The sequence below is a fragment of the Spermophilus citellus genome (assembly GCF_964194105.1).
Source record: "Spermophilus citellus genome assembly, chromosome: 8".
NCBI lineage: Eukaryota > Metazoa > Chordata > Mammalia > Rodentia > Sciuridae > Spermophilus > Spermophilus citellus.
This window is the reverse complement of record NC_138189.1, coordinates 96,497,241-96,509,758: the sequence shown is the minus strand read 5'-3', so window position 1 is coordinate 96,509,758 and position 12,518 is coordinate 96,497,241. Positions and strand designations below refer to the sequence as shown.

Genomic DNA, 12,518 nt, shown 5'->3' with positions numbered 1-12,518 from the left:
ACCGAAAAACTACTGTGAAAAATCTTAAATACTGGGTTGTAGAAGCCAACTCCAGCAAAGACCATGCCTGTAGTTTTTTTTTTTTTTTTTTTTTTTTTGAGAACAGGAAATGTTTGTCAACTGCTGGATAAATAACAGGCTACACTAATTTCTGCCTGTGTAATCATTAATTAATATAAGACTCTTTCCTCTATAATTGGTAATGTAGTTAACTAGAATATCATTACCTCAAAGTTGAAGTTCAACATACTTTATACATTTGACATGTCAAAGAGTAGGTCTCATCTTTAGGTATAATTATCATTTATTTAGTACCAGAAGGACACTGAGGCTGAAATTATACCTCTGATCTTTCTGATTCACTGCCTGAAATGTCATCACTGAAAATTCTTCTCTTTTGATAATAAAATATCCCTTGAAAAGACAAACACAAAACAAAAGCATTAGAGGGTTAAAATGTAAACTGTCGTCAGCCATCCATGCCTCCATGTGAACTAGCTTCTAAACTTGATTTCTTTTGGTATCAGGTACATGAGTAATTAAGTTTTGGTTGGAGAAGAGAGAGGAAAGAATAAAGTTAAAGTGTGACACATTGACCCAGAAGATGGGTTCAGGGTACAGCATCATCAAAATGTCTTGGCATGAATGAGGGAAGAGAATGGGAGGGGGAAAGCAAACTCACCAGTCTCTGCTCACAGTCTCCCCACATTACCTTTCATTTCACAGAGTTATATTTCTTGACCTTCTTCTAGATCCAGACAATAGAGCTGGAAAAGGGAAAATTTTCAAGTCATTAGGAGATCAACACTAATACTATTAGTCTTTCATCAACTACCTTACTGGAACCCCAGCACTTTTATATAAGCACATACACATAATGTCAATCATATATCAATTCTAGTTCAGCCTCCCTCATTTAATATCTTTGTAAAGCTTCCCACTTAGACAGAGAAGGAGTATGTCAAGCACTGGAATCCTTCTCTCTGTCCATGGTAACCAAGGCACTGACTTTAGAGGCCATACCTTGGGTCTTCTATAGACAACTAGAAGTGGAGAAGAGAAGCCACAATTCATTTTTTCTTGATAGAGTGATTCCCCTCCAGTATGTACTCAAGTTAGCAAACATTTACTAAGTTCTTTCTCCCTGACAATATTAAACACTAGCCTACCTTTATTAACAGATCAAAATACCCCCTAAAATATTATGGTGAGGATTGTTGTTTAGTGTAGAAAGATAAACTCTCATCCAATTGACATCATAGTCCAAATTCTGTTTTTCCTAGAGAAACCCAATACTGCATATAATTCAGTTACTCTTTCACAATACTTAAAATAATGTGAATTTTCCTTTAGTCTTTTCAACATCACCACAAAAATTTTTACTTCTGAGCTTTGGCAAAGCTCCTGAGTAGAGAGAAGAGCTGGGGGGTAACCATTTGTTTGTCTTGGACATGATTGATCTCTTGATAAATGAAAAATTATCTTTTGTATTCTATAGATAACAGAGTCAGTGGATGACCAATGGATGCGAACAACTTTTCAGAAGTCTGTTCCCATGAGCACTTACCTGGTGTGCTTTGCTGTACATCAATTTGCTTCCATAACGAAAATGTCAGAAAGTGGAAAACCCGTGAGTTCCATTATATTTTAAATATTTACCACCTGTGAATTTGTAGTTAGTTTTCCACATTTTTGAATAGATATTGGTTTGTTTTTTGCATAATAGGCCAGAAAACTCCATCAGACATCAGGGTCTATGAACTTGTAAATATATCAAGCTATATAGAAAAATATAAGCCAAAAGACCACAGACAGAAAGTAAACAAATAGGAGAAATGCAGATATGCATGGCCTTGAATTATTTTAAGGGGAAAACTCACAATGAATCAAAAGCTGGATCCCAAGTACACCAGCACAAATGTATTTAAATATCTGTGCATATTCAATTTAATAAAATGGCTCAGTGCCACTGGGTGAGGTCCTAGGAGGAGAGACTCCAGGGAGAGAGGAAGAGACGAGAGAGAGCCAAATGTCCTTTAAGTAACCAAGCACTGAGAAGTTGGGGCCATTTCTACATGTGTGACTTAAAATAGGACAGCACCAAAGTGTCAAACGTACTTTTTAAAAGTGTGAAAAAACATAAGCAATCTTTTTTTTTTTAATGAGGATATCTAGTTTAATAATTTCCTTTTAAAAAATCAAATAATTTTACGCTTTTTTTCCTCATTTTGGAGGCCCCCATTTTGCTTATGCTCTGAACACTGACTTCCTCTATAAAGCACGTTAACCCAACTTTGTGCCATCGGTTTTATACGTGTGCATATGAACTTATGAAATATTTGCAGTATTATTTAAAAAGGGAGGACCACCACCCCATTATACGGATGGGAAACTAAAGCTTAATGAGTTCAAATAATTTGTTCATGATTCAACTGTTAAGTGTCAGAGACTCAAATTCCATTTTTTACCCCAAATACTGTATCCTGATGAGCCTTCTGAGATGTAATGTTCTAAAAATATCTTACCTTTTCACCAGTCATCGGAAGGGAAGAGATGGATCCTTTATTTCTGGTGAAATTAGCTCCTGGGAAAATTTAACTTTATCTTGGTTTAGGAGGATGGACATTGACATAAGCTAAACCTTTCCAGATGGCTACCTATATTCTATCCATATTTCAGTGAGTAGGGAATGTCCAAAGACCTTTCAGAGGGGCTACACATCATGACTCATCCATCTTTGTATTTTCCTTGCCACAAATGTTGCTTCGACGTGACCTTCACTCATGGTGAAGGGGACTACCAGTGGCAAACAGATACTATTAGATATGGAAAAAAAATGGCATCAGAAAGAGGAAGTTGTTTTTTCTAGGTTGAAATGAGTGCAGTCAATGCATTCCTCTTGTTAAAGGCAGAGTTGAATACATCCATGAAGCTTTCCGCCCCCCCTTCAATCTCATAGCAAACATGGAATTTTGTCTGAATGTGCTTTCCTCATACCCCACAACTCAATTGCATCATTGTTTTTTTATGTGGTGCAGGTGTTTCTCACACCAATTTTTTTTAAATTACAATTACTTCTAGGCAAGTTTTTCTATTTTGGGTAGAAACACCAAGCCAAAGTAGAAAAGATTCCAGTAGGTTCTACTAATCATATAATTTCATAAATGAGAACAATGCAGCCGGGCACCAAGGCACACACCTGTAATCCCAGCGACTCAGGAGGATCACCAGTTCAAAGCTCGCCTGGGTAAGAGCGAGGCACTAAGCAACTCAGTGAGACCCTATCTCTAAATAAACACAAAAAAAGGGCTAGGGACTGGCTCAGTGGTGGTTAAGCACCCCTGATTTCAATCTCCAGTACCAAATAATAATAATAATAATAATAATAATAATAATAATACAACAGCCAATCAGCAGATGATATTATTATTGAAATTCCTTTCTTTTCTTTTTTATTTATTTATTTTATTTTTTATTCTTATTTGTTATATATGACAATGGAAAATGTATTACAATTCATATTACATATATAGAACACAACTTTTCATATCTCTGATTATGTACAAGTATATTCACATCATTCGTGTCTTCATATATGTACTTTGGATAATGATGACCATCACATTCCACCATCATTTCTAACCCCCTGCCCCCTCCCTTCCCATGCCACCCTTTTGCCCTATCTAGAGTTTTTCTATTCCTCCCATGCTCTCCCTCTCTACCCCACTATGAAACATCTTGATGCTGGTTGTTTTAATGAATCATAATAACAGCCATTATTATCAGGTGGTTAGTATGTGCCCAATACTGTTAAAATACTTCATGAACTAGATTTCTTTTTAAAGTCATGTTTGTTGAGATATAATTTATATATGGTAAATTTATCCTGTTTAGTTTTATAGTTATATGAATTTTGATAACACAAATATAAAAAATGACAACATATATATGGATATATAGTACTACTGTCAAGATACAGAATAGATTAGCTTGTGCTCCTTTACTTCTTTTTTTTAAACAAATAGAGAAATTAATTTTAATACATTTTCATTTAAACCAATGGATTACCAACATAATTTGCAAAGAAAATAATTGTTAGTAAGATAAGTAAAGTGTTTCATGTTCATTTTCTTTGTCCCAGTAAGTCTTTGGAATCTAATGTCTATTTAACACATACATAGCACACCTCAATTCAGACTAGACACATTTCAAATTTCAGTAGCCTCATGTAACCAATGGCTGCCATATTGGCTCCTTTCTCCATCTTTCACCTTTTGGTGAGACATATGCTGTAGGCTACATGATAAGTCCTCTTGTTATGTGGTTTCTTGTTGAGTTCCATCAGAAAGGGACATCAAAGAGATGTACTTAAAATATACAAGAGTAGAGCAAGGTGTTTTATTCCTCCCTATAAGACTCTATTAGGGGGCTGGGGATGTGGCTCAAGTGGTAGCACGCTTGCCTGGCATGCGTCTGGCCCGGGTTGGATCCTCAGCACCACATACAGGGATGTGTCTGCCAAGAACTAAGAAAATAAATATTAAAAGAATTCTCTCTCTCTCTCTCTCTCTCTCTCCCTCCCTCCCTCCCTCCTTCCCTCCCTCTCTCTTTATAAAAAAAAAAAAAAGACTCTATTAGACCGTGAGTTGTTTTCTACCTGCTTTTGGTGGGAATAACTTCAGTTAGGTCACTTTCTCCTACAAGTTTTTCATAATGGCTCTCTCTTACTTCACCTCTCACCTCTCCAGTTTTACAAAAGGAAAGGTGCTTCACAACCTCTCCCTTACCTTTATAAATACCTTATTAAACAATTTTTACTCTGATTAAGCTTTTTCATCCTTGAATCTTGAATAATGATTTTTAATTATAAGAGAGTAAAATCCTCATCTCATATCACAGGGAATGTATATTCACATACCAAATTAATTATATGTTAAAATATAATGTATAAAATGCTAAAACTTTTAAAGAACATATTTGTGTAACTTTGTGAAGAGAAATGGAAAACAAAATAATATGAAATGAACAAAAGCTTAAAAATTAGATGATATTATAGTTAAAATTATTATGTGTAAAAATTTATTAAAATGAGTTGAAAGAGACATGAATTATATTACAGCTCATTTTTTTTAAATTTTTGATATTTAGCTTGACTTGGTTTCTCCTTTGGTTGGCTTATCCCTTATTGTAGTTCTTCCCTTTGCAGATTTTCATTGTTGTTTTTTATTTCCTCCTCATGGAATATTTTGCCAAGAATGTTCTGTAGTGCAGACTTTCTTGCTGTAAATTCTTTTAGCTTTTATTTATCATGGAAGATTTTTATTTCATCATCAAATTTGAAGCTTCATTTTGCTGGATATAAGATTGTTGGTTGGCATCCATTTGCATTCATAGCTTGGTGTATGTTGTTCCAGGTTCTCCTGGCTTTGAGAGTCTGGGTTGCAAAATCTGCTGAGATACAAATTGGTCTTCCCTTATAGGTAATCTGATTTTTTTTCTCTTGCAGGCTTTAAAATTCTATCCTTATTCTGTAGGCTAGGCATTTTCATTATAATGTGTCTTGGTGTAGAATTGTTGTAATTTTGTACATTTGGTGTCCTGTAGGCCTCTTGTATTTGATTTTCCAGTTCATTCTTCATGCTTGGGAAATTTTCTGCTATTATTTCATTGAAGAGATTGTGCATTCCTTTGGTTTGAATCTCGGAACCTTCCTCTATCCCAATAAATCTTAAATTTGGTCTTTTAATGATATCTCATAATTCTTGGATATTCTGTTCATGGTTTCTTACTATCTTCACTGTGAGGTCAATTTTATTTTCAAGATTGTATATTTTGTCTTCATTGTCTAAGTTCCTGACTTCCAAGTGATCTAGTCTGTTGGTGATGCTATAAATTATAGAGTTTTTTAATTGGCTTATTGTTTCTTTCATTTTGAGGATTTCTGTTTTTTTTTCAGTATCTCTATCTCTTTCTTTAAGTAATCTCTTGCAACTTGAATTTGTTCTCTTATCTCTTTGTTGGAGTGATCAATTTTTGCCTGCATCTACTCACTTAGGTCGTTCTTCAATTCCCAAATCATTTTAGTTATGTATGTTCTGAACTCCTTCTCTGACATTTCACCTACTGCACTATCTATGGATTCTATTGTTGTAGTGTCTTGGTTTGTTTGGGACACTTTCCTCCCTTGTTTTTTCATGATGTCTATGAGTCTTCCTCACTTGAGTATAGATTTGAGGTATTACAGCTTCTGCCCTATTGTCTTATAGTGTGCCTATAGGTTACCAATACCTCACTTTTAAGGGAGAGATCAATATTACAGCTCTCAATGTACCCAACGAGCAGCCATATATTGGTTAGCTTCTATTTTTACATTACAGTTTTGTCACTATAATTAGAAATGATGAGTTCGGTTATCTTCTACCTTATAGTCAATAGGTTTGCATAACGGTTTACAGTTTCTAATGGTAGAAGGGGGCCTGGGTAGTTGGCTGAGATGTTTATGAGGTAGAATGTTAGAATATGGAGGTATTAAATTATATGACTAGTGAGAGGGTAATCATAAGAAGTTGGCTATTAGTAGGAGAAACAAGAGAGAGGCAACCCCATGCAAGACTCCCTGTTACCTCAGCAACAGGATAATTATTAGCACCCCTAGTAGAGATACCTTTCGTGCAGCCAGGCCCACAGGGATCTTGGTGATATCTTACCAGGTCTTTATTGTTGTCCCTTGATACAAGCGGCAATGTCCCAGTGGTGGTGGCAGCCGCAAGCCTATATGTACCCTGATGTTGGGCTGTGGAGCCACACTTTGCTGAATAATGAACTCCAGTGCAGGGTGGCTCACCATGTATCTCTGTGTCTCCAGGTGCGGGACAGGACTCTCCTCCCGATCTCTGGGCCACGGTGTCTTGAAGTTATTTTCTAATAATGTTGTTGAGATTGAATTTCCAATATCACTCTGACCAAGGATGTTTCCTTGTAAGGTAGCTCTACTAGTTGAGTGAGTCATTGAACCTGTACCATTCAGCTAGCTGGGTTCTAAGGATGGATTTTACACAAAAGATTTAGAGTGATTTAATGAAAAAGAGAATTTGGTGAAAGATCCCCGAAAGTCCTGTAAGTAGTAAATCTTTCTTAAATGGTTCTATGATAAGTGAGAGCATAGCATTCTGTCTTAAATCAGTGAAGCTTTTCATCGTTTGGAAGAGGAACAATGCTAATATTGTCATGATATATTACTTTCTCATCATTAATTTAACAAGAGAGTAATAGAAGCCAAACTTCCTTTTGAAACTTCCCAGATGCTCTGAGTCAGAATTCCAAGAAAATTAAAATGTAAAACTGAAGCCACTAGGTGCCCCTTTCCCTTTCTTCCACCACACCTACCCACCTCTTTTCTCAGGGCTGGGGGTCAAACCCAGGGCCTCATGCACGCTAGGCAGATGCTCTCACTGAAAGCACATTTCCAGCCCTCTACCCCTTCCAATCAAAGAATGTTCTCTCCTGCAAAAATCTGTGGGACTGTGCCCTTCAAAAGTTGAACAAAAGTTCAAGGGAGAAGTTTGAAGCCTCCAGTGTGAATGTTAGTGCTTCAGAGTAAATTCCTCTTCCTTGGCATCCGGAAGGTTCTCCCCTGGCTCCCTACCCACTCACTCTAAACTAAAATCTAATAGTTGACATCACAGAACAAAATGCTCACAGTATGATTTCCTACTTCAGAGAGAATTACAGGAAAATCAACCTACTTAAATCTACTGAAATGTAACATCAGAGGAAATCCATACCAGGTGCATGGTCCTACATTTTTAGAGCTGAACAGACAGCCTAAGACACACAGTATATGAAAACAAGCAACAGGAAAGAGAAAGTCAGAGCCAAATAGAAACACAGTGGGAGTGAATTGCAATCATTGGAGAAACAAGAGAGAATTTTTTAAAAGCCATAACAATTAAGTATTCATACACCTGTAATCTTTAATTAGTAAGTTCAAAGATTCAAGAAGATGTGCTCATTTTAAAATAAATACAAAAAGTGACACGGAAATAATCAGAAATAGTAATTAGAGTTTAAAAACATGATTTCCAAGACATGACCTTGGTCCCACCCCCACCCCTACCAGGTGATCAATTCATTCCAAAATCAGAGCCTAATAAGCCCATAATTTCATTCTGCCCACTTTTTTTTGTATTTTTATTAACTCCATACAGGTATTCATATTGTTGCAAGCCCTGATAGGTCTGGTGGGGTTCCGATTTTTATAACTTACCGATCATTTCTGAGTGTTAGGAGCAGAGGGGATCCATCAAACATTAATTTTTACTGCATCATCTTGACCTGAGGTCATTACTTTTTCTGTTAAAAAAATAAGTTTAAAAAAATTAAGTTGTAGCTAGATAGTTGTTGCACACACCATTTTTATTTTATTTGGTACCAGGGTTTGAACCCAGGGGTGCTTAACCATTGAGCCACATCCCCACTCTTATCAGAAGATGATCAATAGACAAGAACAATAAAGACAGGGCACAACTGACCTGCAGTGCTCCCAGCTAGAACCCTGCAGGCCTGGCTTCTGTCCCCGGTGATGGCAGCAGTAGAGGCTTGCAAAATGGATTCTTTCATGTGGTCTTTCCAAGTTTAAGGACCTCATCTCCGACCTCAACACAACCTTCCAGAGTCTTGCTCCACCAACCTTTCTTCCTCTCCCTGACCCAGGTAACTTTCATCTGGTCTTTTAAGACAGTAGAATCTCAATGTCTCTCCATTTTCTCTCCAATATATGATTACAGCAAAAACTCTGGTTTATTTATTTTTTCCTGGATTTCAGTTTTTTATTGCTAAAAACCTTTCCAAACAAGGTTCTTGCAAATCAAAAGATCTCGCTTCAAAATTTATAGTGTGGGCACCAAGAACCTACTTTGGATGTCCAAAAAGTAAGTTTTGCCTTTCCGCCCTCCATTTTGTGGCAGTGCCATTGGCAGTGTGGGTACCCTGTGAGATCACTCACATATAAGGAAGTGCAGACAAGAAAATCGCAAAGGCCAATAATTCAGTGTGTTATCTTTAGTGATATTAACGCTGTTTATGGACATATTTTTAGAATCATTATGTGTCAATTGCTGTGTTTGCATTATCTTATTTAATCCTTGCAATATTTCTATGACACTATTATCATTATTATCTCTATTTTGTAGCCAGGGGAGTTAGATTTCAATCTGATGAGTAGAGAGAAAGTATGATGTAGAAAAATGAACCTTGTTCTGAATTCTAGTGTCAGTGTGCTTTGGACTTCATTTTCTCCATGCATACAATGAGGAAGTTTACTTTTATTTATTATCTGTTTATTTATTTGGTACCAGGGATTGAACCCAGCGGTGCTTAAACACTGAGCCACATCTCCAGGCCTTTATTTTTTTTATTTTGAAACAGGATTTCACTAAGTTGCTTAGGACCTTGCTAAGTTGCTGAGGCTAGCTTTAAACTTGCAATCCTCCTGCCTCAGCCTCCCAAGCCAGAGGGATTACAGGCATGCACCACCAAACCTGTTAGGAAGTGTATTTTTTTAAGGGGGGGGGGGAGAGAGAGAATTTTTTAATATTTATTTTTCAGTTTTCGGTGGACACAACATCTTTATTTTATGTGGTGCTGAGGATTGAACCCAGCGCCCCGCGCATGCCAGGCGAGCGCATTACCGCTTGAGCCACATCCCCAGCCCAGGAAGTGTATTTTTAAATCTCCTTCAAACCCTGAAAATTTAAATAGAGGTTTACAATCCTTATCTAAACCCTTACAACCAGTTGTGTGTTGGAATTCCTAAGTTTTTGGATTTGTGTAAAATGATATGTTCAAATGCTGTCACTGCAGTGGCATCGGGGGTAGTATCTTATAAGCACACAGTGATGTTTCTGCCTGTATTTTAATAGCAGGGAAAAAAATAAAGATCATTTAAAAAAAAACTCCTAGGAAAAGACAATAGAATGAATTGGACAACACTTTTCTATGTTCATATATGAATACAAACCATGGTACTTCCACATCCTGTTCAGCCATGGAAATGAGAAATTATACTCCATGTATGTATGATGTCAAAATACTGTCATGTAGAACTAAAAGGAACAAATAAAAAATTTTAAAAAAACTCCTATAAGTTCAGATAAGTTGATACTGCCATATTAATTTGTTTAAAGACAACAAAAGCTTTTGATTTTCAGAGCTCTGTGTTTTAAGGTCATGGCTAAGGAATTGTGAACCTGAGAAAGGACTGAGGGAAGTGAGCATTGATGATATAAAACATTATGTTCCATTATCATTAACAGGACCAGATTCATAGAACTGATGAAAGAAACATTGCATGGGAAATGCTTTTAACAGTACCTAAAACAATTTAGGTGCTAAATAAGACTAGCAAGAAATCATAATAGTTCCATTGTTAAGCTTTGTACTTGATTTTGGTGGCAGAGACATAAATAATCATCACTGACTGTAAAGATGGCACGTGGTCTTATTACATTGTTCTAAGAAAAGTTGACCTCAAGGGACACATAAAGGGAGTGACAATGATCAACCAGGAATCAATCAGGACTCACGTCCCATCTCTGAAACTACTGGACACATTTGAATGAAATGGATAATATTAAAAACTCTAAAAGCCTACTTTATAATAAGTTCCAATAGGTTAAAGGAAAAGCACAACAATAATGGTAAAGCCAGTGCATGGTGCCTCCCCAAAAAAGAATCAACTGAATCTAGACTTTAGAAAGCCCAGACTTTCACCACTGACATTTGTGCAGTGGATTCAGTGTTTTGAGGTATGACTAATAGTTTCAGGTGGAGGTATATCCAGGTAGTATAATTTGCTTAGGGAGCTTACTCTTTTTTAAAAATTAAATACGCACATAAAAGTTCGGTCCTTAAAGCATTATAAATCTCACATTTATGTATGAAGTTTACAAACCTTATGTTCATATTTATATATAAAGGTTGCAAACTTTATATTTAACCTTTAATAAAGACCTTGAATAATAAAGGCATGGCTAGTCATACACTTTTTTCAAAAAAAAAAAAAATATATATATATATATATGTATATATATATGTATATATATGTATATATATATATGTATATATATATGTATATATATATATATTTTAAGTTGTAGATGGACACTCTACCTTTATTTTATTTATTTATATTTTTTGTGGTGCTGAGGATGGAGCCCAGGGCCTCACACTTACTAGACAAGCACTCTACCACTGAGCTACAGCCCCAGCCCTAGTCATGCACTTTTAAAATGTCATCTCGGTACAGCAAATATGTGGATTAGAAAGAGGGAAATTGTTATTGAAAAGTGATGACGATTCAGAGGTTATTTACTGCACTTTGTCCTGCACAGAATGCTGAGACTTAGCAGATGATAGAGAGTTAACACCTTCACCAAGGGCCAGAGAAAGGAGAGAGGGATGTGAATGGAGCTTATGTTGAAGACAAGGTCAGAGAGCAGGAAAGGCACACAGAGGGGGAGCAAAGGTGTTGGCAGAGGAGGGTAGATGCTTTCTAACGCCCCAAATTCAGACATCACAGAGATTCTGCAGTTCAACGCTCCTCCCCCAACACACACTATTTGGGAGCTTCAATTGACAGACAATGTTGGCTCATTACAAAATTAATGGGCCATACCTATATAACCTGTGATTGCGCAGTTCAGTCGCTCTAACAGTGGTCATAAAATATGATCTACAGCCTCGCTTTGAAGGGTCATAGATCACAGATAATCTGCAGACTGGCTTGGCTGCAAAGACAAGCATTCTTCTGTGGGGCAGGGTTTCTCGGAAACAGAAGAGAAAGGAACTGCTTTGATTTGGATTGACTCTACATCGATACCAATCTTATCTAAAGAAACCTCATTTCTTCTGCTGTCACCATCAATATTGGAAAAAACGTAGAGGAAGAAAAAGTGAATTTTATTGTTTCAGAAGCATGCTACTTCAAAGGAGCCCATGAACCAGTGTGGGAAATGAGCTCTGAGAACACATGGAGTCTCTCTTCCCGTTGCTTCGCCTAGGGCAGGAGGCCTCATGGTTGTCCGTTCCTCCTCTTTGTCAACGTTCTTTAACTCCTCATCATTGTGCACATCACAGAAGCACATAGTGTGTGAGCAATGATGGAGTGAATCAAGAGGACCTGCTACCTACTTATGTGTTTCATGGTAGAGAATAGATACGGCAGAAAATCTGAGAAAGTTTCATCACACTAGTTGGTTTACAGAGGGAAGACTGTGAGACTCTAGATGGACAACGTGGCAATCGTGTGTGATCCCACTGGCTTTAGTTCCATATGGTCGGTTACCCTATTATCTTTGTTTCATTCAGTGAGCATCCACTGGATCCTCAGTTTCACATAACTGCTTGGAAAATTCATGTCACTATTCACCAAAAGGATAGGGAGAAAATAGGTCACTCATCATTTTTGACAAGTTAAAAAAAAAAATCAAAGAATGTTGAGATGATCTTTGAGTGAGTTG

At 36.8% G+C, this 12,518-nt stretch overlaps 1 protein-coding gene across 1 annotated transcript in view; it reads left to right on the top strand.

Moving 5' to 3' along the window:
• The window catches only part of ENPEP (glutamyl aminopeptidase), an 88,946-nt gene that overhangs the window by 20,356 nt on the left and 56,072 nt on the right, over positions 1-12,518 (top strand). The window contains exon 3 of the mRNA XM_081303182.1: positions 1,499-1,630. Within this exon, the coding sequence (XP_081159308.1) occupies positions 1,499-1,630 (132 nt within the window). The remainder of the gene's footprint in view (positions 1-1,498; positions 1,631-12,518) is intronic.